This window comes from Pistacia vera, unplaced genomic scaffold, assembly GCF_008641045.1.
Source record: "Pistacia vera cultivar Batoury unplaced genomic scaffold, PisVer_v2 Contig471, whole genome shotgun sequence".
Taxonomy (NCBI): domain Eukaryota; kingdom Viridiplantae; phylum Streptophyta; class Magnoliopsida; order Sapindales; family Anacardiaceae; genus Pistacia; species Pistacia vera.
In genome coordinates this window covers 445,406-472,712 of record NW_022196303.1, presented here as the reverse complement: position 1 = coordinate 472,712, position 27,307 = coordinate 445,406, and the positions used below count along the sequence as shown (strand labels likewise).

The following is a 27,307-nucleotide window of genomic DNA, read 5'->3' as shown; positions in this document are numbered from 1 at the left end:
TTGAAAGCCATGGCCAGCTTCATTAGTATATCATCTCCTCCATTCTTGTCTCCCACCTCTCCTTCACAGTTCAAGGTACTCTACTCTCTTCTTCTCTTTCATCACATACATATACCAATTACAAAGCTGTTGAAATTTCTTTTGGTTTTGTTTTGTTTTTAGGTGTTAGTGTACGAGAACGAGAGTGCTTGTGACTACTTTAGAATCAGGAATTTATGCAGTACTTACTGGATTTTGTAGATGCATCTGATAATGGCAGGTATGACATGATTCTTCCTTTAATGGTAGATAGTTGATACTTTAGAATCAGGAATTTATGCAGTACTTCTCAGTGGCAATTAAACAAACAACTACAATACTTTCTTTCTCAAAGAATCCCTTCAATAATAATAACTTGTTATTAACTATCACATCTTCTCTAAACTTGGAAAGAAAAAAGTTGTCAATTCACCAGCTTTTTAAACCACCATTTTCAACGCCTCTCAAGCAAACCGTGTCCAGTATTTGACCCCAATCTAATCGAACTCGAGGGAAGCCTCCATGGATTGGTTGAGAGAGAGACTTGTAATCAGAGTCCAGGTATTGTATACCATTGTACTCCTTTGATTTCATAGTGAAACTTTTTCCATACCCTCCGTAGATGTAAACTAATTGGGTTATCTTGTGTTCGATTAGATTCTGTACTTAGAATTTTCACCTACTTTGTGAATCGATTGTTGTGAATATATTTCATTCGTTTTTTGAGTGTTTTTCTACTTCGTTTAGGTTAAGCAAGAAAAATTTTGGATTTTGAAATTATAAGGAGTAATGTTATATCCATATTATAGTATGATATGAGATTAAAGTTGAAGATGGTTATTTTTATTGTTACCTCATCAATTCTTAAACTATTGAACGGTAATAGACTAATGGTTGAAAATTGTGTAAGTTAAAATACCTCGGACCTATTTGTGTCGAATAGTTATATTTATATTTGAAGTAAGTAATTTCTAAAACCATTCGTGGGTAGGACATATTAGGGATAACATGGATAGACTCACAATCTCAAGTTCGATTTCTCATTGCAGCATTTGCGATGTAAGTAGTTATATAAGTTGGTCCAGATACCTTGGTTACAAAAAAAAAAAAAAAAATCAATTGAAAAAGAAAGTCAAATTGGTGTTATTGGGTTATAAGCTGCTAAGTCGGGGATTGTAAGATTATGTTATAGACTTAACATTTCTCATATAAAACTGCCATTATTATTGGACTTTAACCTTATAAAAGTTTTTGATTTAACCATATTAAGTGATATAACAGAAAACACCTTGGATTTTATATATTGTTTAGCCCTCCAACTTTTTCAAAAATATAGTTCTTATTCTGTTAAAAACCATTAATAGAAATCCGTTAACAAATAGAATGGAATTCCAAAAATTATCACTTCCCTTCAAATCCTGAGACCTATCAACTGCACATTTGTGACATTGTTGCCACTAGTCCATTGGCCTTGTGGCTTCTGGCTGTGTCCTTGAAGGCCTCTGCGACTTTGCTCGAGGCTGGATTCTACCTCGCTCCGTTTGTTGAAGTTACACGAGACCAGAGTAAGTGGATGTTGAGTGGTGGAGGTAAGGGAAAAAAAAAAAAAAGTTAAGATATTTATAAAAAGATGAAAAGTAAAAAAGGCCTGTTTAAAAAACTAAATATATTTATCAGTTAAGAAAAATGTTACACCCACAATCTCTTCTCACAAATTTTCTCTTCCTCTTTTCACAAACTTTATCTCACAATTTTGACGTGACAGTTCTTCATTGACTAACTCGTAAATAGGCAGGCAAGACCCATACAAGTAGGCGAAACCCCATTTTGTGTGCTAATTAATGACGAGTTGTTATATCAGAGTTGCGAGAAAAAGTTTGTGAGAAGACGTTGTGGGTGTAGCATTACTTTAAGGTTAATGGACAAAATAAGGGATATAATTGCATTTTTAAAACGCACAAGGTATTCGATAAATAACACTATATAATATAAAGTGTCGTAAGTGGTGGATTTCCACAATTTGGCACATAGCCGATGCAAGTCCACTCGAAGAGACATAAATTATAATTTGTTATAGGATAATTACTCTTTTATGAGAAGTTGATTGATGAGGAAAGACTATAAATTGAACTCATTTCCTTCGTTTTATACACAACTCAATTGAGAGAAAGCGTTCGTAAAAGCTTCTCATCGCTCTTTTATTTTTCAATCCCTTAGAAACAATTGATTTTATTTATATTCTAAAAGTTGTCGGCATTGTCTTCTTCATAGCTAAAGTCTGCGGTCGTTTATATCCATATCTTGCAGATAAGCAACGAGAGATTGCTATTGATTCCAGGCCCAGCAGCAATTTTATGAGTATTAATGCATTATACAAGTTGGTCATTCAATTCTTCAGTTGGTTGACTATATGATTAGTAGAAAACTTAACAACAAAGTCCTTGAACAAATAATAAAAATAAATCAATTTAAGCTGCTGCTTTTATGTATATAAAACCACTATTGGACGGTTAATTAGGACTCTTGGATGTATTACTAAAANTATTTGATACTTTAGAATCAGGAATTTATGCAGTACTTCTCAGTGGCAATTAAACAAACAACTACAATACTTTCTTTCTCAAAGAATCCCTTCAATGATAATAACTTGGTATTAACTATTACATCTTCTCTAAACTTGGAAAGAAAAAAATTGTCAATTCACCAGCTTTTTAAACCACCATTTTCAATGCCTCTCAAGCAAAACGTGTCCAGTATTTGACCCCAATCGATTTCTCCCGTTTAACTTCATTTACAATTTTTATTTGCTTGTTATTATTCTTCACAGGAGTCAAAACTACCTCCAGCATTCCAATTTGATAATTATGGCATCTTCTACTCTTCCTAAATCAGAAAACCATGACGCAGACTAACGATAATGGAAGCAAAACCCAAAACCAGGTGTTAAATAAGATAAAGACTTTTTTCGCAAGACCAAGTAGCTAAAAACATGCAAATACTACATAAATGTAAGAAAAAGGCTATCCTTACAAAGATAATACAAAGAGAGTTACAAAGTGACATCAGCAGGAAGGAAAAAACAAAGAAAAAACGGAAAAAGAGGGAGAGAGAGAAAGAAATCATGAAGATGAAGGGTGGAAATTGTCTTTGTATGTTCTCTTTGTTTTTGTCTTTGTAAGACTAGTATTGCTCTAAATGTAATTTTTAGCCCTAGAGAGGAAGAGTTTAGTAAGAGTTGTTTGTAGGATAAGATGGTGAGAATTGTGACAAAAGAAAACCCATTCTCAAAAGAGGGTCAACACAACGTAGAACTCGAGGGAAGCCTCCATGGATTGGTTGAGAGAGAGAGAGAGAGAGAGAGAGAGAGACTTGTAATGAGAGTCCAGTTATTGTATACCATTGTACTCCTTTGATTTCTTTATGAAACTTTTTCCATACCCTCCGTAGACGTAAACCAATTGGGTTATCTTGTGTTCCATTAGATTCCGTACTTAGAATTTTCACCTACTTCGTGAATCGATTGTTGTGAATATATTTCATTCGTTTTTTTAGTGTTCTTCTACTTTGTTTACGTTAAGCAAAGAAAAAATTGGATTTTGAAACTGTAAGGAGCAATGTTATATCGATACTCGATATTATAGTATGATATGAGATTAAAGTTGAAGATAGTTATTTTTGTTGTTACCTCATCAATTCTTAAACTATTGAATGGTAATAGACTAATAGTTGAAAATTGTGCCAATAATTTAAGTTAAAATTATTAGAGTAGATGTCTTAGAGTCAATCAATTATTGTAAAATTGACTTTTTTATAATAATGTTCATTGATTAATAAAATATATTTTATTTTATATTGTGTAAATCATATTGATATATATTGATATATGTCTAGAGGTGGAAGAAATGGGCCAGGTTAGGCGGGTCAACCCTAACCCGGCCTGTAACGAAGCAGGTTGAACCCGGACCACCATAACCCGGCAGCAACCCCTGGGTGGGCCGGGTTGCTGTTTTTTCTCTTTAGAAAGAGACCTGCCCACCCGACGGGTTGGCTGTTGTCAACTTGACGGGTTGACTGTTATGGAATAACGGCCAACCCGGCGGGTTGGCCAAAAAAAAAAAATTTTATTTTATTTTTCAAATTACCCATTTACCCTTGAAATATAGCCGTTGGAGGGGTCTATTTTGTCATTTTTCTTTCCCATTTTTTCCTATAAATTGGCCCTAAACTCTTACATTTTTCTTACAACTCAAATTCTCTCATATTCTCTAATCTCTCAATTATTCATTTATTTTCTTAATCTCTTTGTTATTAATTTGCTCGTATTTTAATTTTTATTAGTTTTTGCAATTTTTAATTCATATTTCCAATTTTCCAAATTCCAATTTCCATATTCTAATTCTCTTTCTTTAATTTTTATTTCTTCTACATCAATTTTTTTTTTCAACTACAATGGATTAATTTTTATTAGTTTTTGCAATTTTTAATTCATATTTCCAATTTTCAAAATTCCAATTTCCATATTCCAATTCTCTTTCTTTAATTTTTATTTCTTCTACATCAATTTTTTTTTTCAACTACAATGGATAGATATTTCTCTCCCATCAATTACAATGATGAAGGAAACTACTATCCTAGTCTTAGTCCCGCTGATTTTACTAACATAAATACAGGAGGAGATTCAAATAGTCTCGCTTTCTCATTCTCAGAATCTGATATACCTCAAAATATGCCCTCGATTCCAACAGCTCTCGGTGGTTCTAGAAGTCGTCCTCGTAATCGTCGTGCTCGTCCAACTTCATCTCAAGCTGAGGCGAGATCATCAACTGCCGTCGAAAGCGAAGACAGACACACATCAGACGTTTGGGCTCATTTCGACAAGTTTTACGAGACAGAAAATGGCGTTCAAGTCAAGAAAGCGAGATGCAAATACTGTGGAAATATTTATAAAGCTGATTCAGGTAATGGTACTAGTACTTTAAAAAGGCATGCTAATAAACATATTAATCAACATGGAAATAGAGAAAGCAATCAAACTCAAATAACTAATATGGGTACTACTTGGCGTTATAATTCTGATGTATATAGGGAACAGTTAGCTTTATATATTGCTGCAACTGATCAACCTATTAATATGGCTGAAGATAAATATTTTGAAAGATTTGTTCAAAATTCATTTTTTCCAGGATTTAAAAGTTATTCTAAAACTGCAACTAGAAATGATTTAATAAAATTGTTTAAAAAAATGAAATTAGAATTAAAAAATAAAATACATACTTGTCATGTTAGTGTGGCTCTAACTGCCGATATTTGGAGTGGTAGAGCTAAACAATATTATATTTGTGTGACTAGTCATTATTTTGATAATGAATTTAAATTAAATAAATCTTTATTAGGATTTAGATTAATGGATGTGGATCATAGTGGTTTAGAAATCTATAATAAAATTATTGAAGTTTTAGAAGATTATGATATTATTAATAAAGTGATAAGTTTAACTTTAGATAATGCAAGTTCTAATAGTAAAGCTATAGATTATTTTCAAAGTAATTATCATTTATATAACAATTTGAAGTTTTTTCACCAACGTTGTGCATGCCATGTTATTAATTTAATTGTGAAAAGTGGTATGAAAACAATTAAAGAAAATATTAATAGAATTAGAGATTGTTTAGCTTGGATTACTAGTAGTAATAAAAGAAATGCTGAATTTCAAGACGCTTGTATAAAATCAAATATGTCTCCTAGAACTTTTGCATTAGACATGCCTGTTAGATGGAATAGTACTTATTTAATGCTTGATTCATGTTTACTTTATGCTAATATAATTAGTTATTTTGTAGCAAATAATAGAGGTCCTCATTATTTGGTAGAAAATGATTGGCAAATAGCTAAAGTATTTCATTATTTTCTTAAAACTTTTTACCAATCCACTTTATAACTTTCTGGTGTGTATTATCCTACTAGTCCATTGGTAATACATACAATTATAAAAATTTCCAAGTTATTAATAAAAAACAAAGACAATGTAATTTTAAATGCACCAATAAAGGCAATGAATTTTTTTTTTTTTTTAAATATTGGAAACCCATTCATTTTCTTTATTGTTTAGATGCTATATTTGATTCTAGAATTAAATTAGCAGGTTTAGAAAATGGTTTTGACAATTTATGTGAAAATTTACAAACCGAAGTATATGCCAATCAAATAGGAAAGGTAAAAAATACACTTTTCAAAGTATATTTCCAGTATGAAAACAGGTATGAGAACCCGCAAAGAGGCGAAACATCCAGGGAAGCTGCATTAGAAGAAACAAATGAAGACTTCTACTCTTGGGGTGCACTAAATAGGCCAGGACACGAATCCGAAACACAACTTCCTCTTCAAAAGCTCCACCACCAACAACAACTAATGTACTGTTTTCCATGCAGTCGCAGAATAATGAGCTTCAACAATATTTGGCAACCCTTGAAATGTTACCAGTAGATCCACAACAGAGAGCCAACATTGATCTCTTAGACTATTGGAGAGCCAGAAAATGTATTTTTCCGGTATTATCAAGACTTGCCTTGGATGTTTTCGCTGTTCCTGTCTCAACCGTCTCATCCGAACAAACATTTAGTGTAAGTGGAAGAATTTTAAATGAAAGGAGGACTAAACTTTCCCCACAAAAGATTGAAGTCCTCACATATCTTCGAGATTGGGAACGGTCGTGCCATCAAGGTTAATACGAGGTTGTCAACGATATTTTAATAGAATCATTTCAATTTTGTAATATAGATGATATAGATGACGGAGGTCCTAGTGAACCCCAAAATTAGTTGTTTTGTAAATTGTAACTTATAAATTAATTGTCAATTATTGCACTCTTTTTTCCTTACCAAGTTTTTGTTCTATTGGGTTTTTCTTTGTGAAGTTTTTAACGAGGCAATAATTATTATAATTTCTTATTTTATTTTTTAATAAATGAATAAATTTAATTATTCTTATATTATATTTTTATGTATTAAAATTGAATTAATATTTGGAATGTTAACCAAAAAAAATTAATTTAATTTAATTATTGATATTTGAAAAGAAATTAACAATTAACTAAAAACAATTACATTTATTCATTTATAAATTGTTAATTATTCATTTGAAAAGTTAATTAAACATTTAAACTTAAACAAAATAAAACAAAAAAAAAAAATTAAAAAAAAAATAATCAAAAAGCGGGTTAACCCGGCGGGTTAGGGGTGGCGGTCCGGGTTGGGCCAGCCAATGTTACTGGGTGAGTCAGGACCGACTCGCCATTAACAGCAACCCGTAGCAGGCCGGGTGGGTTGCTTTTCCACCTCTATATATGTCCTTAGAATGGTAGAATTATCAAGTGTTTCAAATCTTGATAGTGAGAACCCTATGATCACATATGATGGTCATTCTAGAAATTTCTATAGCCCTAGTATTATTTTGAGCAAGGACACAGATAATACGGTAAGACTTTCATAGTGTTGAATGACCCTGTCGAAAGACAGTGACTGATCTCACTTGTCAAGGTTATTTGTCGATAACCTGGTGCAACATATGAGTGCTTGTTGTAGGCAAGTTCAAAGAGGATTCTATATAGATAGTAACCTCAATGTCTATAAAACAAATCCTTTAACGAATAGTGGTGCATACGATCTTTAGACTTGAGATCATCAGAGCGCCTTGTGCACCAATTGGTGTTGTTTGACACTAGCCTAACGTAATTCTATTTAGAGCTATCAATACTGTAGTGATTGACTACATTGAGGAGTGTATTAAGACTATAGTGGATCGATAGAGGATTCATCACTTCTGGGTACGAGAGAAATTATCTTACTGTGCAATTCGGTAAATGACAATGACACTAAATCTGTGGCCACAGTGAGATTGAGTTGTTGCCCAATCCAGTTTATTATTCCGGTCATTGGTCCAATAACTAAATACAAATACATCGAGAATAATTGAGGTTGACACTATTTATGTACCTTGGTCTCGATGAGATAACATATGATGAAAGGATTTGATTTTGCAGTAATCATATCGTTGATAGGTAGCTATTTTGCTGAATCTGAATCTATCGGGTGGCCATGATGCCTTGATAGGGGCCAATCTTGGTTTGTGTGTAGTGAGACGATTAATTGGTGTTGATCGCGATACTACTTACTACCGATATGATGAGGAGCCTACGAGTTACACACTTAAAAGATAATTTAAAAATCAATTTGTATAAGGGATATTTTCGTCTTTTAGAACGAGATGGTATTTTAGTAATCTCACAATGCAATTAAATTTGCTGAGGTTGTTACCTGAATTTAATTTAATATTAAAATCAAATTAGTAGATTATATTTAAATATATGTGCGCATATATTTAAATGAATTATAATTGTTAATTAAATGTTACTATATTTCATAAATATATTAATTAACTTTAATTATAATAATAATTAATTTAAAATAAAATACCACAAGAGGGGTGTTTGGATACAAGAGTTGGAGCCTAGACATATTCCTTATTAGAATAGGGTTTTGATACTGCACTATATAGGTGTATGTGTATGTTAACTTATCTCATTTTCATTCATAGAAAAGAAAAAGGGCAGCCCCTTTTCTCTAACTCTCTCACGTTTCCCCTTGGGTTTTTGAATCAAAATTTTCTTTGATTTCAAGTTGATTCTTGAAGCCAAAGAGGATCTAGTAAATCCCTCTTTGGTTCTTCGGATTGTCTTCGTGTAGATCACCGTTCATTCAGTTCTAGGTTGAATCGGTAGCGAAGCAAATTCAGAGACATTTGAAAGAGCCTCTAAACGTGCATAAGATCTCTGGTCCTTGTTTGGATTAATGTTATCTTTGTTCTTTTCAATTTAAGCATGTAAAATATATACATATTTGACCCTGATCTTGGGTTATTCAGAGTAATCAATGGGAAATATTTTTGTTTTCCGCCGCGTTTACCCATCGATTTACTTACAAAAATATCTCGATCCTATATGTATTCGATAGTTATATTTATATTTGAAAGAAGTAATTTCTAAAACCAATTGTGGGTAGCCTATATGGTTAGGGCAAATTGAAGATAGGAATAACACTAGCTTTACAAAGAGGCATACAAAGAGACAATCTCTGCCCTTAAAAGAAGGAAAAAAGAGAGAGAGAGAGAGAGAAAGGCAATCATAAATTTAAAGGGTAGGGATTGTCTCTTTGTATGCCTCTTTGTAAGACTAGTGTTACTCTTGAAGATAGTATAGATAGATACAAAGTCTCCGGTTCGATTTCTTATTATAATCATTTTGCCATTTAAGTGGTCATGTAAGTTGGCCTAGATACCTTAACTACCAAAAAAAAAAAAAAAAAAAAAAAAAAATTCTATAAATAAATCAACTAGAAAGAAACTCAATTGGCATTATTGGGGAATGAGGTGTCAAGACAGGGATTGTGAGATTTAGATTTCTCATTTAAAACCGCTATTATTTTAACTAAGTTTTTAGTTTAACCATATTAAGTGATTATACAGAAAACACCTTGGTTTAATTTTTATATATTGTTTAGCCCTCCACGTTTTCAAAAATTATGACTATAGTTCTCATTCTCTTAAAAGCCATTAATAGAAATCCATTAACAAATAGAATGGAATTCCAAAAATTATCACTTCCCTTCAAATCCTTAGACCTATCAACTTCACATTTGTGACATTGTTGCCACCAGTCCATTGGCCTTGTGGCTTCTGGCTGTGTCTTGTGGCATCGCTAGAGGCCTTGAAGGCCTCTGCGACTTTGGTCAAGGCTGGATTCGACCTCGCTTCGTTTGTTGAAGTTACACGAGACCAGAGTAAGTGGATGTTGAGTGGTGGAGGTAAGAGGAAAAAAAAAAAAAAAATTTAAGATTTTTATAAAAAGATGAAAAGTAAAAAATGCCCATTTAAAAAACTAAATATATTTATCAATCAAGTTTAAGGAAAATGCTATACCGATAATCTCTTCTCATAAACTCTCTTACAACTCCGACGTGACAGCTTGTCATTTGTTAGCTAGCAAATAGGTAGACAGGACTCATACAAGTAGGCGATATCCATTTTGTGAGCTGATCAATGACGAGCTACCATATTAGAATTGTGAGAGAAAGTTTATAAAGAGAGGTTATGAGTGTAGTAATACCTCTAAGTTTAATGGACGAAATAAGGGCTATAATTACCTTTTTAAAACGCACAAGGTATTCGATAAATAACACTATATAATATAAAGTGTTGTAAGTGGTGGATTTCCACAATTTGGCAAATAGCCGATGCAAGTCCACTTGAAGAGACATAAATTATAATTCGTTATTGGATAATTAATCTTTTATGAGAAGTTGATTGACGAGGAAAGACTATAAATTGAATTTATTTCCTTCATTTTATACACAACTAAATTGAGAAAAAGAGTTCATAAAAGCTGCTCGTCTCTCTTTTATTTTTCAATCCCTTAGAAACAATTAATTTTATTTATGTTCTAAAAGTTGTTGGCATTGTCTTCTTCCTAGCTAAAGGCTGTGGTCGTTTATATCCATATCTTGCAGATAAGAAACGAGAGATTGCTATTGATTCCTGGCCCAGCGGCAATTTTATGAGTATTAATGCATTATACAAGTTGGTCATTCAATTCTTCAGTTGGTTGACTTTATGATTAGTAGAAAACTGGACAACAAAATCCTTGAACAAATAATAAAAATAAATCAATTTAAGCTACTGCTTTTATGTATATAAAACCACTATTGGGTGATCCAGCGATCAATTAAGATTCTTGGATGTATTACTCAAGAAATCATGAATTTGACTACTTGATTGCTAATATGGGTTTCTATTAAAAAGATTTATCCAGCTGTCAACTTCAAGACCTCAGGGGGATTAGCTACAACTTTAGGGTCTCGGGAGATTAGTGGACGAAAGCTGACCCGGACCCGTAAAAAAAAAAAAAAAATCCCTGGTCAAGAAAAAAGCTTTTATGTATATACATATTGCATTGTGATATCTATACTTGTATTAAAATTAATCCTAGCGTTCCTAATTTTGTCTCATCTTTCTAACATCTTCCTCTCCATTATGTTTCTCCGTTTGTTGTTCACACTTGATTCTATGCAACAATAGCAAGTTAATAATAAATAAAGTCCTCCACAGTTCATGTATTAATAATTAATTTGCTGAAGCTGGAAGATGAACATAGAAAAGTTAATCATCCTCGCGATAATTCTTGCAATATTGACACTGGGTGAATCCAAACCAGAAATTGTTCTCATAAACAAGGGGTTTAGTCAGTATAATGTCACAAATTTATCGGACTTCGACGATAATTTGAACGCAACTTTTGCACTACTGAGAGACGAGCTTTACGCAGGCAAGTATTTTGCAAAGGCGGAGCAGCCAAGAGGGTCCGACTCAGCCTACGCTATGGTGCAGTGCAGGAAGTACCTATCCTCGGCTGATTGTATTGCTTGCTTCACAGCCGCTGAGTCCTTAATACGCAAATTCCCTCCGGCCAACGGTGCCCGTCTTATGTATTTGGGGTGCTTTCTCAGGTATGTATGATAGATTTTCACTTGAGATTCTATGACTTTTATTATAATACATATTTCACAATCTGATTACAAGCCATGCATCGTCTCCGCACGAGATACTTAAGAAAAGAAGAGAATATAAAATTTGTCTGAATGGATCATAGTTTTAAAATTTCCGGCCCTTTATTCTCGTGAATGTTAAATGTTGTTTAAGGTATGAAAGCAGCAAATTTTTTGATCAAAGCACTCAAGAAGGTCGTATTGCATCTTGTGTGAATCAAACAGCATCAGACGCTACTGCTTTTGAAACAGCTCTGAGTGGGCTATTAGCTGATCTTCAAGTTGCCACACCAAAGATCAATGGGTTCTTCGCTGCGAGTAAGAGGGCAATCGGCGAATCATCATCATCAGAAGTTTATGCCATCGCTCAATGTGTTGAAAGCATTAGTGAAAGTGGGTGCAAAGAATGCTTGCAAGTGGCGAATGGCAACGTTAAAACTACAAGATGTCTTACTTCTACGGCTGGTTGGGCTCTTGATGTGGGGTGTTTCCTCAGGTATTCCAGTACTCCATTCTTTTCTGATAACCAGACTACTGATATTACGCCCTTCTTGAAAACTGGTAAGCCTCCTAATTCTTTATTTACTACATTTTTACTTGAAATGTACGTGAATGTTATATTATTGGTTTTCGTTAACAACAAATGATTTTATGTTTTGGAGAAGTACGATATCCTCTAATAAGAAAATTTTATATACATATATATATTCATGTAGCAGGTTCAAGCAAGAAAAAAGCAATTATTGGAGGAACAGTTGCTGGAGGAATCAGTCTACTACTTATGGCATTATTTGTGTGGTTCTTTTTATCAAAAAGAAAAAGGAAGATAACCCGAAAAGGTAAACCAAAATTATGTATAGTAACCAACCCTTGGATGACCGAGTGGTTCGATATGGACTCTTGGATATATTATTTAAGATGTTCTGAGTTCGAGTCTTTTATTGATTGCTAATAGGAGCTGCCACTGAAACTCTTACTTAACCGATAATTCCAAGGTCTCGGGGGAAGTTGAGGGCCTAAACACCCTCGGTCATTAAAAAAAAAAAAAAACTCCCGACCGATAATTTCAGTATTCCAAGGAATGTTAAGGTGCACGTGAGCTTAATCGAACACCCCTGCTCATCAAAAAAATTAAAGTATCGTCAATTTTCATCAGCATCAAGAGACAAGTTTAATAATTTCATCCCATCTAGTTTATTTTGAGCATTTCAGAAAGGCATTTTTTATTTTTTTTATTTTTATGAATTGGAAAACAAATGGATAACAGGAAACAAAAATGGTAAGAAGAAAACTTCGATATTTTTCACAATCGGTAGGCTTTAATAGCCGATATACAAGCCTTACATCTTAAAGTTTTGGATCAAGAATAATAGTTGTAATTATCTGGATACAAAATACAAAACAAATGATCATAAAAATCCTAGTCTACCTTATACAGCTACTAAAGATACAATATGAGATAAACTAGGAGTCCCTGATTTCTGAACATAAGAAAATATATAAGAAGTTGATTAATTTATATATCCCTGCTTTCTTTTTGTGACAGGAAATATCCTAGAAGCGACTGAATTGCAAGGTCCCATCAATTACAGATATAAAGATTTGGTTTCTGCGACAAGAAAATTTAGTGAAGAAAATAAACTTGGAGAGGGAGGTTTTGGCGAAATTTACAAGGTGAAATGAATCGAATTGTAATTACTTCTGGGTAGTCAAGTGGTTTGATAAAGGACATTTAGGTATATTACTCAAGAGATCCTGAATTCGAGTCTCTTCTTAGTTATCTACTGATCCTCTTACTTGGAAGAGGTAACCATTGGAGCTCTTACATAGTCGATGGTTTTATGGTCTTTTTAGATTAGTTGAGATACGCATAATCTAGTTTGGACACCCCGGTCGTCAAAATGCATTTAGGATTTTAGTCTTACAATGAGATTTTTCCTACACTATTGAGTTAAATCTGCTTGCACATCATAAGGATGCAAAACTTTATCTGGATGGTAATGTCTGTTCTACGAAGTTTTCTGAAATTTTGATGTGATTACACTGCAGGGTACTCTGAATAATGGAAAAGTAGTTGCAGTAAAGAAACTAGCAATAGGGTTGTCTCGCAGGATACTATCTGATTTTGAAAATGAAGTTAAGCTTATAAGCAATGTTCATCACCGGAATCTCGTCCGCCTTCTTGGTTGTTGCAGCTACGGCCCAGAACTTCTTCTTGTTTATGAGTTCATGGCCAACAGCAGCCTTGATAAATTCTTATATGGTAAGCTCTCTGAATTATTCAAGCTGTCTTTCAATTCTTCTCTTGATTCATAGAGATATAAATTTTGAATGTTAAATAATATATTACATATATGATGCTACAATTAATTACCTATTCACATTAACAGGAGAAAGACGAGGGTCTCTGAATTGGAAACAACGGTATGACATAATCCTGAACACAGCAAGAGGGCTTGCCTATTTGCATGAGGATTTCCATGTTTGCATAATTCATCGAGATATTAAACCCAGCAATATTCTTCTGGATGATGATTTCCAGCCAAAGATCGCTGACTTTGGATTGGCTAGGCTTTTACCTGACAATCAAAGCCATCTAAGCACCAAATTTGCAGGGACATTGTAAGTTCAATTTTTATTTTATTTTATTTAATTTTATCCAAAATTAGTTTGGAAATTTTATTTGATTAATTGATAGTTTTAAATGAACTACTCAGGGGATACACAGCACCGGAGTATGCAATTCATGGACAGTTATCAGAAAAGGCTGATACTTACAGCTATGGTGTTGTTGTCCTTGAAATCATCAGTGGCAAGAAGAGTAATGATCTCAAAGATACTGACGATTACCTACTCAAACGGGTAATTAATTTTATGGTTGAATGATATAACGACGCTTATCTGTTGTGAAATAGTAAATAGCTTTTTCTCAACTAAATAATGGTTTAATGGTACTTTTCTATCTACAGACTTTTAAAATACCATTTTATTATCCAAATTTATATTTTGTTTCCGATTCTGACATCGTTGCAACTCCACACTACCACCATTATCTTCCGCGATCATCATTCACTAAAAACCCTCAAACCCTACTCTTGTTGACCCCTCTAATAGCCGACAATCGAAAGATTAGGATTTGTGCAGCCGCCTCTCCCAAGTCAAATTCCGATCAATCCTAACCACCAAAATCCACCTTCCACTATCAAAAGACTCATCAGCCTCCCCTTTTCAAAAGTCTCAATAGTTTAGACCAAGTTTACTTCTGTTTATCGTCGGAATATAAATTTAGATAGTCAAGTGGTATTTTAAAAGTATGTGGGTAGAAAATTGTCATTAAATCATTATTTGGGTGGGAAAAAGTTGTTAACTCATTGTGAAATTATAACTTTGCCCCCTTGGTTTGGGAAACACTTGTTACCTTTAGTTTTTGGATTCATGGGTTAAATTTAACTACATTAGTTTTTGGATTCATGGGTTAAATTTAACTAAATTAGTTTTTGGATTTAAATTTAACTACAAAAGGGCAATTTTTATGGAGACAAAAAACCTAATCTAACATTATAAATTGACAAGAGTACCCTTTCATGATTAAGTTTTAAGTTTTAATATGAATTAAAAATATGGGGGTAATATTGGGTGTTTTTGTCCTTTAGCGATAGATTAGGGGTAAAAATGTCATTCACCTGTTCTTCTTTCTTACTCCATTATTAAAACTACAATTTGCTTATCAAGCTTCAATGTATAGGCATGGAAACTATACGAGGAGGAGTTACACGTGGAGTTGATGGATGAAAGTTTAGACCGAAATGAATACACTGAAGAAGAAGCTAAAAAAGTAGTGGAAATTGCTTTAATGTGCACTCAGGCATCTACTGCTTCAAGGCCAACAATGTCAGAAGTGGTTGTTTTGCTTAAAAGCAAGGGTTCCTCAGAGAACAATAAACCAGTAATAACGAGACCTACTTTTATTGACCCCGAAATAAGGGTTCGTGGAGACACCTCAACATCCACTTCTTCTTCCATATCTAACGCTATAGCCTCCATCACAGATGTCTCTGGTCGTTAATTACTTCATTCTAAGCATCAGATCTCCACATTATTTTCCTCCTTTCTGAAAGCCTTGAGAAGTGTTAGTCAATAGTGTGTATTCATATTCTAAACTGTTAGAACCCCACGATTTAATATATTTTACAATTAAATTTTGAACGATAATTGTAACTGCAGTTCTATTATAGTGATAGGAACTATTCTTATTGAAATAAAATACTGCTGAATTTGGTAGTGAGGGTGATACTTGCTCTGTTCTACTTCTATCTATCCTCATTCTTGACAAAAACCAAATGGATCCACTTCTTGAGCAAATATAATCAGAATGGCTTGATTGGGTCCACCACCAGGCCTAGACCCTAGTTGAATGTTCTTAATTAGAACTGGAGTTCAGTCTATAGGAACTTTCGTGTCTTGTCTGTTCATCAGGCAAACAGCAAACAGTAAACAACGGTGCAAGTGCAACTCCACTGCTGCTATTGAGTTACTGAGCTTATGAAACTCTGATCTTGCCATTTGCAATTGAAACTTGAAAGCCATGGCCAGCTTCATTAGTATATCATCTCCTCCATTCTTGTCTCCCACCTCTCCTTTAGAGTTCAACTCTACTCTCTTCTTCTCTTTCATCACATACATATATGATATAACATGATTTATACAAATTAAAAAACTTCATTCTTTTCAGTTTGTCCAATTAAACAATGAGAACTAATACAAGAAGCTCTAAGCTGTATTCAGAGCTGAATAAGTTCAGGGCCAAAGGCACTCACATTAACAAGCAACAATAAAAAGAAAAAACATGTGTATATAAAAATCAAGAAATAACAAGCTACAGTTGGTTTGCCTCAGGTTTTTTCTCATATCCAATGCCTAGTTCTGAAAGATCAATTTTCCCTTGATATATATCAAATAGTTTTGGAACCTGTTCTTGATACTTGGACAAAAAATTGTCTAAGAAGTACTTTTCAGAGCTCTTCAGCACATAAGAAATACTGAAATTTTTCTTAATCAAGTCGTTCAACAACAAAACCCTTAAAACTCTGCATCTCGGGATGATTATCTTCTCCAAACTACAAGCTAAAGCCCCAGGGGTTGTAGCAACCATTGAAGGTTGCCAACCCATCTTGTTCACATAAAAGTCCATTTTGGTATTTATATTCTCCACAGACAGACTCATACATTTGGGATACTTTCTATAAGCTAACCAGAAGTCATTTTCAGACCAACCCCAACTCCTATAAACCTTCAGTTTTCGTTCCCAGAAATTGTCGGTCATGGTCGCAACTGCTATGAGTGCTTGGATAAATGCAATGGTTGAAGGATTGAATCCCATCTTGATAACCTTCTTGACACGTTCATCAAACTTCTCAGAACTTGCACACAATACACAAGGATTTGAGGTGATCAAAGTTGAAATACCTGATTGTGTCACTCCAATTCCTTTCAAGGTAGAAATATTGGGAACAACTTTCTTTTGCACATCATGCATATAAATTGCCCGCTTCAAAACATTGACAATTTTTTTATGGTTGGAAACCAAACTCTTCAGGAAGTTATAGTTAGGGATAATTGTTTTCTCTAAGCTCTGCCGCAAAATAGCAGGGTTTGAGGACAATACATTCGCAAGGTCAGTATCAGAAATCCCCACGGAATGGAAAAACTCAAGCTTGGGTAAAAGAGTTTCCTCAACAGTGCCTACAAGCACTGTCGGTAATTTTTTAACAAGTTTGGATATGTGGGCATTGGTAAACCCATTTTTTCTGAGAAGGCCAAGCACAGAATCTGGTTTTTCTGGGGTTTCAAAAGCTACTTTCTTTGATAAAGAAGCAGCAATTTCTGGGGAAAAGCCACATGAGTTTATGAAATAAGACACTGTAAATGAATGTTGTTCTGGTTGTTTTCTTCTATCATGTGCCACAACTTCAACCGATGAGAAAGATTTAGAAAAAAGTGATGTATTCTGCAAAAGAAAACTCAAATGGATCGTCGAGTATGCCGCATTTCTCCAATTTGGGACTAGTTGAAATTGCAGTCTTTTGCAGCACAAACAAAACATGGCAAAATCAAATACAAATGAAGAAAAAAAAAAGAAGAGCAAGAAAGTACTCAGGAATTATTTCAAAATTTCAGCTTGAACTGGGTATTTGATTGCGAATCTTTATACAAATGCCCTCTTCACAAACAGCCAGCCTATTGACAGTGAGAAATTTGACTGAGAAAGCTTCACCTTCTATTGTGACTGTTGCAGTTCTCACTAAGGTAAAACCCTGCCTCTTTTACTCCTTGTCTGGCTAAATAGAGCGTATAAGTTATTTCAGGTTCTTTCCTTTGGTTCCAGTTAGTTCTGAAGTGCTCCTTTACTCGTTATCTTTGCTTCCCAGTCGGTAAAAGAATTTCCTCTTAAAGAATGATTCGCTGGATCCTGTGTATTCCTTCTTTCGGATAGGAAGACGAAGAACTGACTGCCTTTGTTCGAATGAGACTAACTGCTTTTAGGGTTTTCACTTTTCAAATTGAGTGAATAACAATTTCCCAACCAAGGTTTTCCGTAATTACTTTCTACCCACAAACTTTTTGAAAAGCCAATTTCCCACCCATTGTCAATCTCTGTCAATATATTAGTTTACCTTACCGGAGGTAAAGTACGAAAAGACTATAATACCCTTTAAAATTTGACTTCATAATTTTTAGCAGGATAGAATAATATTTTTCTATCCAAAATTTATTACATGTATTTTTCACTCCTTGCTTGGTTTATATTAATTTTATGGTTTAATAAATTTCAAAATAAAATCACTTATTAAAAATTTGAAAAAAAAAAAAAAGAAATCGCGCCCAGTCTGGTCAATGATATGGTTTATATCATTATTTTTTTCCTCTTATTTTGGTTCATAAATAGTGTTCCATTTCTTTTGTTGGATTTTGGGTTTAAAGAGATACAACAGAAGGTAGTGGGTATACAGCACTGTTGCCACCAATCTATTGGCCTTGAGGCTTCTGGCTGTCTTGTGGCATCGCTATCGTCCTTGAAGGCCTCTGCGACTTTGCTCAAGGTTGGATTCGACCTTGCTCCGTTTGTTGAAGTTACACGATACCAGATTACGTGGATGTTGAGTGGTGGAGGTAAGGGGAAAAGAAAAAGAAAAAGAAAATATTAATATTTTTATAAAAAGATGAAAAGTAAAAAAAATGCCCGTTTAAAAAACTAAATATATTTATCAGTCAAGTTTAATGGATGAAATAAGAAGCTATAATTGCATTTTTAAAACTAAAGGGAGTCACTCAATATACGAAACACACAAAGTATTCAATAAATAACACTATGTAATACTAAGTGTTGTAAGCAGTGATTAGGAACCTGGAGCCTTCATCGGCTTAGGTTATAAATTTTTATATTCATTTAAAACCTTAGAAATTAGGATATCAATTAGTGAATAATTGAAGGTTGGAATGTTAGCGCTTTTGAAGAGGAATGGTCGGTGAGTGGAATGGTGGTAATAGTGTCCGTTTCCGATGAATGAATCGACCAGAAATTGCAAAACAATGTCATCAAAAAAAGCTCGATGTTGCCGGCGATTGAGGAGGCGAATGGGGGAGGGGTGAGATGAGTTTTGGTTAGGAGGTTGAGGGGAGTGTTTTCGTAGCAATAGGGAGTGTTGTTGTTTTGAAAACAAGCTCTATTTGTCGATGCTGACAATGGTGTTTGGTGTGTTTTTGTAAGATTTTAAACCTATAAAGACTTACAAAATTTTCAGAGATATTTTTGTTAGATTTCAAATATTTGGACATTGATTTAACCTGCTGGTCAAACCGATTAAACCACTTGATCCGAGACCCAGTGGCTTGGCCAAGTCACTGCACAGGTCGGGTTTTTAATCATTGGTTGTAAGTGGTGGACTTCCACCAATTTGGCACATGGGCCATGCAAGTAGAGGTGGACAAAAAGCCTGGGCCCAAAGGGCTCGATCCCAAGACCAGTCCTTGGGAGGACCAGTCCTTGTGGGACCAATCTCGGCCCTTGGGGAGGGGTGACTAGGCCCAAGCTAGTCCCTCCTCCTGGGGCCGGGCTTGGGACTGATCCCATGCCTAGGCTCGATTAATTTCATAGGACCCCCTAACAAAAAACCAAAACCCCTTGACAAAAAACCAAAACCCTCCCATAATAACCAAAACCCCCCTGATATTTATCAGGCCTTACCGGTGGGCCCTCACAAAAGTGACTGGCTCAGTACCGATCTCAGCCAATTGGGACCGATCCTAAATTGGAATTAGTCCTTCAGGACTTGGGGCTTATTTGCTCACCTCTACATGCAAGTTTATTTGCAGACGTATGACCCATGCAAGTCCACATGAAGACACATGGATTATGATTTTGTTATGGATAGAGGAGGTTGGTTGGTGAGAAAAGACTATAAATTAGGCTGATTTCCTTCGTATTATAGACAATCCAATTAAGAGAAACAGTTAATAAAAACCTCTTATTTCAGCCATCTTTATTCTGCTCTTTTATTTCTTATTTGCTTTAGTTTATTTTATTGCAATTAACCCACTAAGATTATAACAATAAGTTAATATAGATATAATAAATAATATTATATTTATAACATTTTATAAATAAATTTGTGGTTGAATATAAAAGTCGTCGCGCATCGTCTGCTGCCTCAAGTCCTTCACAGTTCATGTGTCAATAGTTAATTTGCTGAAGCTGGAAGATGAACTTAGAAAAGTTAATCATCCTCGCGATAATTCTTGCAATATTGACACTGGGTGAATCAAACCCAGAAATTGTTGTCATAAACCAGGGATTCAGTCAGTATAACGTCACGAATTTATCGGACTTCAGCAATAATTTGAACGCAACTTTTGCACAACCGAGAGACGAGCTAAACGCAGGCAAGTATTTTGCAAAGGCGGAGCAGCCAAGAGGGTCTGACTCAGCCTACGCGATGGTGCAGTGCGAGGAAGCACCTATCCTCGGCTGATTTGCTTGCTTCACAGCCGCTGAGTCGTTAATACGCAACTTCCCTCCGGCCAACGGTGCCCGTGTTGTGTATTTGGGATGCTTTCTCAGGTATGTATGTTAGATTTTTACTTGAGATTCTCTGAATTTGCCTTCAGATAGTTTTTATACTTTTATTGTGATATTGTTTCTTTGGAAATGCATATTTCACAATCTGATGACAAGCCATCGTTTCCGCATGAGACACTTAAGAAAAGAAGAGAGTATAAAATTTTTCTGAGTGGATCATAGCTTTAGCTTCAGTTTCTGTACATTAGCTGCTTAGCACCTTCAATTTTTGAATTTCACACTTTGGCCTCCACAAGTGTAACTTCATTTAAATAATTTATTAAGGTAAATATGCTTTTTTTTCTTTTTAAAATTTTCTTGCATGAGCATTTTGTTAATTTCACTACTTTAAAGATGGTAAAGTTCTTAACGATGTTTTGGTAATCAAATATAATAAAAGGTAAAGTGATTAGTTTGATGGGCAAGGTCATCTTCTTGACCCCAAAATTTTAAAAAAATTCCGGCCCTTATTCTCGTGAATTGTTAAATGTTGTTTAAGGTATGAAAGCAGCAATTTTTTTTTATCAAATAGCATCAGACGCTACTGCTTTTCTAACAACTCTGAGTGGGCTATTAGCTGATCTTCAAGTTGCCACACCAAAGATCAATGGGTTCTTCGCTGGGAGTAAGAGGGCAATTAATGGCGAATCATCATCAAATAAGTTTATGCCATTGCTCAATGTGTTGAAAGCATTAGTGAAAGTGGGTGCAAAGAATGCTTGCAATTGGCGAATGGCAATGTTAAAACTAAAAGATGTCTTACTTCTACGGTTGGTTGGGCTGTTGATATGGGATGTTTCCTTAGGTATTCCGATACTCCATTCTTTGCTGATAACCAGACTACTGATATTATGCCCTTCTTGAAACCTGGTAAGCCTCCTAATTCTTTAATTATTTACTACATTTTTACTTGAAATGTACGTGAACATACATATATATACTCAAGTAGGAGGTTCAAGCAAGAAGAAAGCAATTATTGGAGGAACAGTTGCGGGAGGAATAAGTCTACTACTTATGGCATCGTTTGTGTGGTTCATTTTATCAAGAAAAAGGAAGATAACTCCAAAAGGTGAACCAAAATTAAGTATCGTCGATTTTCATCAGCATCAAGAGACAAGTTTAATAATTTCATCCCATCTATTTTATTTTGAGCATTTGAGAGAACTTTCTAATTTTTTTTTTATTGTATTTATAATGTGTCTCAACATCAAGGTTAATTACAGCATTCTAATATCAACTATAAAACTTAAATAACCAATTTAATTAAAAGCATACGTTTGATAGTTAAAACATGTACCATTTCTGTAATTAATCGAGTCTCTCTTTTGATTGGCTGAAAAAGTACAAAGCAAATGAATAGCAGGAAACAAAAATGTTTAAGAAGAAAACTTCAATATTTTTCACAATTTTTAGGCTTAAATAGCTAATATACAAGCCTTAGATCCTAAAGTTTAGGATCCAGAATAATAGCTGTAATTATCTAGATATAAAATACGAAACAAATAATTACAAGAATCCTAGTCTACCTTATACAGCTACTAAAGATACAATATGAGATAAACTAAGAGTCTTTATTTCTGAACAGAAAAAATATATAACAAGTTGATTAACTGATATATCCCTGCTTTCTTTTTGTGACCGGAGATATCCTAGAAGCGACTGAATTGCAAAGTCCCATCAATTACAGATATAAAGATTTGGTTTCTGCGACAAGAAAATTTATTAAAGAAAATAAACTTGGAGAGGGACGTTTTGGTTTATTTTACAGGGTAAAATAAGATGAATTGTAGAATATATAATCTTTGAAAAATCAAGATAAATACATTTAGCATTGTAGTCTTACAATGAGATTTTTGCTACACTATTGAGTTAAATCTGTTTGCATATCATAAGAATGCAAAACTCTATCTGGATGGTAATGTCTGTTCTACGATTTTTTTTGAAATTTTGATGTGATTGCACTGCAGGGCACTCTGAATAATGGAAAAGTAGTTGCAGTAAAGAAACTGGCAATATGGTTTTCTGGCAGGATAACATCTGATTTTGAAAATGAAGTTAAGCTTATAAGCAATGTTCATCACCGGAATGTCGTCCGCCTTCTTGGTTGTTGCAGCAAGGGCCCAGAATAACTTCTTGTTTATGAGTTCATGGCCAACGGCAGCCTTGATGAATTCTTATTTGGTAAGCTATTATAATTTTATCTTTCTCTGAATTTATCAAGCTGTCTTTCAATTCTTCACTTGATTCATAGAGATCTCAATTTTGAATGTTAAATATATATTACATATATGATGCTACAATTATTACCAATAAAATAAAGCACCTCTAGCTCAAAAATGTTATGTTTTTTCCCCACCCAGTTTTAAGATATTATGATTTACCTCTTACCCACATTACTTACCTATTTACATTACTTAATTTGGTATTTTAAAAAAAAAAAAAAAAAAAAAATAACAGGAGAAAGACGAGGGTCTCTGAATTGGAAACAAAGGTATGACATAATCCTGAACATAGCAAGAGGGCTCGCCTATTTGCATGAGGATTCCCATGTTTGCATAATTTATGGAGATATTAAACCCAGTAATATTCTTCTGGATGATGATTTCCAGCCAAAGATCGCTGACTTTGAATTGGATAGGCTTTTCCGTAGCAGTATATGCTGTCTAGGCTACGACTGTGCAGGGACATGGTAAGTTCAATTTTTTATTTTATCCAAAATTAGTTGAAAATTTTATTTGATTAATTGATAGTTTTAAATGAACTACTCGGGATACACAGCACCTGAGTATGCACTTCGTGGACAATTATCAGCAAAGGCTGATACTTACAGCTATGGTATTGTTGTCCTTGAAATCACGCTTATTTAAACTGTCACCTTTCCTTCTTTCTTACTCCATTATTTAAACTACAATTTGCTTATCATGCTTCAATGTATAGGCATGGAAACTATACGAGAATGGCTTACACGTGGAGTTGATGAATGAAAGTTTAGACCCAAACGAATACACTGAAGAAGAAGCTAAAAAAGTAGTGGAAATTGCTTTAATGTGCTCTCAGGAATCTGCTGCTTCAAGGCCAACAATGTCAGAAAGTGGTTGTTTTGCTTGAAAGCAAGGGTTCCTCAGAGAATAAACCAGTAATAACGAGGCCTACTTTTATTGACCGCTAAACAAGGGTTCGTGGAGACACTTCGGCATCCTCTTCTTCTTCCATATCTAACGCTATAACCTCCATCACAGATGTCTCTGGTCGTTAATAACTTCATTCTATTTCAAAATAAAAGGTAGAAACTTTTGTGATCTTGTAGAGTGAATGATTTATGTTGACAGTACTTTAATCAACAAATGTAATCTGATAAAGAGATTCCACATACCCATGGATCACTTCTAGGACTTATTCATTGACTGGATTCGATTTGGATGTATCAAACAATGCAATTGAATCTGTAATATGGTAAAATGCGTTTCAGGTTTTACTTTGTCCTGTAGTTGATGTACTTGTATAAATTTTCTTTACAGATGGCGTAGAGACATAAGCGTAAGATCTCCGATCAAAGTCCAAATTCTCTATAATTAGTTTTCGCCATGTCAGTTCTCGTATAAAAAACAAACAGGCAGAATCAAGAGTTAAATGCCCACCATTGAAAAGTTTTGAACTAATAAAAGATAAAGAAAACTGTTAGATGAACTGATATTATCGGACTGGTACCACGTTGTGATCTGCTTGTGGGGCAAATTTAGAATGGCTGTAAAACAAACAGGCAGAATCCCTCACATCCCAGAAAATTTCTTTTCATCTTCTTGTATTATATCTATTGAAAATTCTATTTTATATGGTTTCCCTTAAAATTGTGGCTGTCCACCAGTGAAAACTTTGGACTAAGTAATGTAGGGCTTTACCCCGGAGGGAGCCCTTCCAGAAATTCTCGAAGGCCAGGGCAGAACCCAGGCCTAAGAGGGGGTTTGGAAATAGTTTTCAACCAGCAATAGACGCGCCTCGGTTAGAACCTCACTAGCTGCGTCATTGCCCCAAGCGCAAAGATGCCTTTCTCTTTATCTCATCGCCTGTCTTATAGCCCTTTGCTCTCATCAACTCACTATAATTTCTTCGATGTGGGATTTTCTTCTTCCTGAAAATAATCAATTATCATTATGCTAGAATCAGTATTAAAATTATGGATAACCAATTCACAATCTAAATAATGAAATATGATTAGGTTTCTTCATCTTCACGGCTTTATCACTTCTCCTCTCTTGATTTTACAGTGTCTACCAGCTATTGATAGTTACTTTCTTTTGCGATATGGGCCTCCGGCCCAATCAACCTTCTTTATTGAGAAATTGAAGCCCACTAGGCCAGACCCAGTTCTTTATAAGGATTCCCAAACCAATTTGAAATAACTAAAGTCAATATGTGTAGACTAATTATGTCAAAACCAATTGGCTACAAAACAAGTAACCATTTTCTAATTGAGTAAACAATTTTTTCCCACCCAAGGTTTGCCTTAACAACATTTTCTCACTTAAAAAGTTTCAAAATATCATTTTTTTACCCAAAGTTTATATTTTGTTAATACTAAAAATACACTTTATTTTTTCAGTTAGTATTCGGTGAGTTAACAGGAGCCAAGATAAGATAAGTTTTGTAAAGTGGAGGCTAGTGAATCGAATGGTAGTGACCAATTGAATATTCGTTGTCGAAATCAGTTAAAAATAAACTAAGAACATGAAATTTTAACTTTGCGGTGACCGATAATCGACGAGAAATCAAATATCAGAGTGAGAGAAGTTTTATAGAAAGGAGATATAATGTTCAAATGATAGTGATAAAGAGAATATTTGTCGTTGTAATCGGTTGTAATTAGCTTCGGGTAGTAACAAAATAATAATTTTGGGTGAAAAAGTGATATTTTAAAGTTTTTTTGGGTGTGAAAGTTATTAAGGCAAACCTTGGGTGGGAAAAAGTCGTTTACTATTTCTTATTAACCAAACAGATTTGTAGATTACGCGTATAATCTACCTGGTGTCATGTTATGAAAATGGATTAGTAAACGGACGGCTGAGATGATATTAACAACGAAATGTGATGAGAGCGTAACAAACGCCAAAGGGAGTGATCCACGTACGTTGTCTGATTCAAGAAAAAGGAAGATGCTTTAGAATATCCTCCTTATCTCTCTGTATACTATTTTTCTCGATTATCAAACTCAATCTTTTCCAATTATTGCTGCTGTCCCTCTCTATATTAACTCACTTTATCCCCCCCCTTCTTCCATTCCATCGCTTTCCTTCTACTTCTTTTCCAAAACAAAAACAAAACCCGCCCAGAAGCAGAGCAACATGTTTCCTGATCACACTGTATCCGACTCCGAACAACAACTCATAGAAAAGCTTGAGATCTTCAAGATTCATGGCAAAGATAAACATGGCAATAAAATCCTTCGTATCATTGGGAAATTCTTGCCTGGTAATTCTTTTTTTTTTGGTCCTTTTTTTTGATTGTTTGTTGTGTTTTCTTGGCCTAACGTTTGGGGGTTTTGCATGAATGATTAATAGCTCGAAATTTGAGTGCTGAAGTTCTGAAGAATTATTTGGAGGAGAGGGTTTATCCCAGATTGGCGAAGAAGCGCTTTGCGATACTGTATGTGCACACCGGAGTTCAAAGAAGTGAGAATTTTGTGGGAATTTCTGCTTTGCGATCGATTTACGATGCTATTCCAATCAATGTCAAAGAAAATCTTCAAGCTGTTTACTTTGTTCATCCGGGTTTGCAGGCCCGCCTCTTTCTTGCTACCTTTGGTCGCCTTTTCTTCCATGGAGGGTGAGATTACAACAACTCAAAAAGCACTTTTGTTAAAAGCACTTTTAACTCTTTTTGACTTTTAATTATCGAATGTTTTAGTGCTAATTTAGGGGGGTGTTTGTGTGTGGTAGGTTGTATGGGAAGCTGAGGTATGTGAACAGGATTGATTATTTGTGGGAGCATGTGAGGAGAAACGAGGTTGAGATTCCGGAGTTTGTGATTGATCATGACGAGGATTTGGAATACCGTCCGATGATGGATTATGGATTGGAGAGTGATCATCCGAGAGTCTACGGTGCACCCGCACTGGATTCCTCTGCTGTGTCTATGTACTCCATGAGATGCATCTCCTAGAAGATGCAGTGGGCCGGCTTCTGTTTTCTTTTTAAAATTTTCTTTTTTAAATTTTCTTTTGGAGCCATGGGCCGGCCCCAAGTTTTCTTTGTAGAGTTAGTTTTATCATGTGAATATTTTGGAATACCAATTGTCAAATCCCTAATTCGATCGGGTAACAAGCCCATTTTAATACCAATTATCAAATCTGGCTTTAACAAACGAATCTCGTAAACTGAATCTCATAAACTCTTTGGCTAACCGATGTGGCACCTGAGTTGAATTAAAATGATAATTAGTAACTTTGATTAAATATGAACGGTCATTTTTTAAGGACAAACATTTATTCTTTAAAGATGAACGGTTGTTTTTTGTTAAAGAACGGTAATTTTTTTTTGAAGGAATGATCATCGAAAGAATACTTATTTTTTTATAAGGAATGACT

The 27,307-nt window shown here is 34.5% G+C and overlaps 3 protein-coding genes, 1 non-coding gene and 1 pseudogene across 4 annotated transcripts; 3 read left to right on the top strand and 2 right to left on the bottom strand.

The window, feature by feature from the left end:
• The first annotated feature begins 11,050 nt into the window (after positions 1-11,050).
• On the top strand, positions 11,051-15,923 carry LOC116146078 (cold-responsive protein kinase 1-like). The gene is made up of 8 exons (XM_031431490.1): positions 11,051-11,573; positions 11,767-12,173; positions 12,332-12,451; positions 13,159-13,286; positions 13,662-13,875; positions 14,003-14,234; positions 14,330-14,474; positions 15,358-15,923. The coding sequence occupies exons 1-8, from the start codon at positions 11,212-11,214 to the stop codon at positions 15,676-15,678; spliced, it is 1,929 nt and encodes a 642-aa protein (XP_031287350.1). The 5' UTR covers positions 11,051-11,211; the 3' UTR covers positions 15,679-15,923.
• A 409-nt stretch (positions 15,924-16,332) lies between these two features.
• Positions 16,333-18,116, bottom strand: LOC116146077. Its single transcript, XM_031431489.1, has one exon. The coding sequence runs from the start codon at positions 17,713-17,715 to the stop codon at positions 16,489-16,491; it is 1,227 nt and encodes a 408-aa protein (XP_031287349.1). The 5' UTR covers positions 17,716-18,116; the 3' UTR covers positions 16,333-16,488.
• A 2,255-nt stretch (positions 18,117-20,371) lies between these two features.
• On the top strand, positions 20,372-24,202 carry LOC116146103 (annotated as a pseudogene).
• A 416-nt stretch (positions 24,203-24,618) lies between these two features.
• On the bottom strand, positions 24,619-24,769 carry LOC116146119. Its single transcript, XR_004130467.1, has one exon. It is a non-coding gene; the product is annotated as a U4 spliceosomal RNA (small nuclear RNA).
• Positions 24,770-25,934: 1,165 nt separating this feature from the next.
• On the top strand, positions 25,935-27,028 carry LOC116146107 (ganglioside-induced differentiation-associated-protein 2). Its single transcript, XM_031431517.1, has 3 exons — positions 25,935-26,193; positions 26,283-26,547; positions 26,661-27,028. The coding sequence occupies exons 1-3, from the start codon at positions 26,067-26,069 to the stop codon at positions 26,881-26,883; spliced, it is 615 nt and encodes a 204-aa protein (XP_031287377.1). The 5' UTR covers positions 25,935-26,066; the 3' UTR covers positions 26,884-27,028.
• The last annotated feature ends 279 nt before the right edge of the window (positions 27,029-27,307 follow it).

Coding starts and splice junctions, on each gene's coding strand:
- LOC116146107 (XM_031431517.1), top strand. CDS start 26,067: ATGTTTCCTGATCACACTGTATCCGACTCCGAACAACAACTCATAGAA. Junction 26,194..26,282: donor CATTGGGAAATTCTTGCCTG/GTAATTCTTTTT, acceptor AATGATTAATAG/CTCGAAATTTGAGTGCTGAA. Junction 26,548..26,660: donor CGCCTTTTCTTCCATGGAGG/GTGAGATTACAA, acceptor TGTGTGTGGTAG/GTTGTATGGGAAGCTGAGGT.
- LOC116146078 (XM_031431490.1), top strand. CDS start 11,212: ATGAACATAGAAAAGTTAATCATCCTCGCGATAATTCTTGCAATATTG. Junction 12,174..12,331: donor TACGCCCTTCTTGAAAACTG/GTAAGCCTCCTA, acceptor TTCATGTAGCAG/GTTCAAGCAAGAAAAAAGCA. Junction 13,287..13,661: donor GTTTTGGCGAAATTTACAAG/GTGAAATGAATC, acceptor ATTACACTGCAG/GGTACTCTGAATAATGGAAA.
- LOC116146077 (XM_031431489.1), bottom strand. CDS start 17,715: ATGTTTTGTTTGTGCTGCAAAAGACTGCAATTTCAACTAGTCCCAAAT.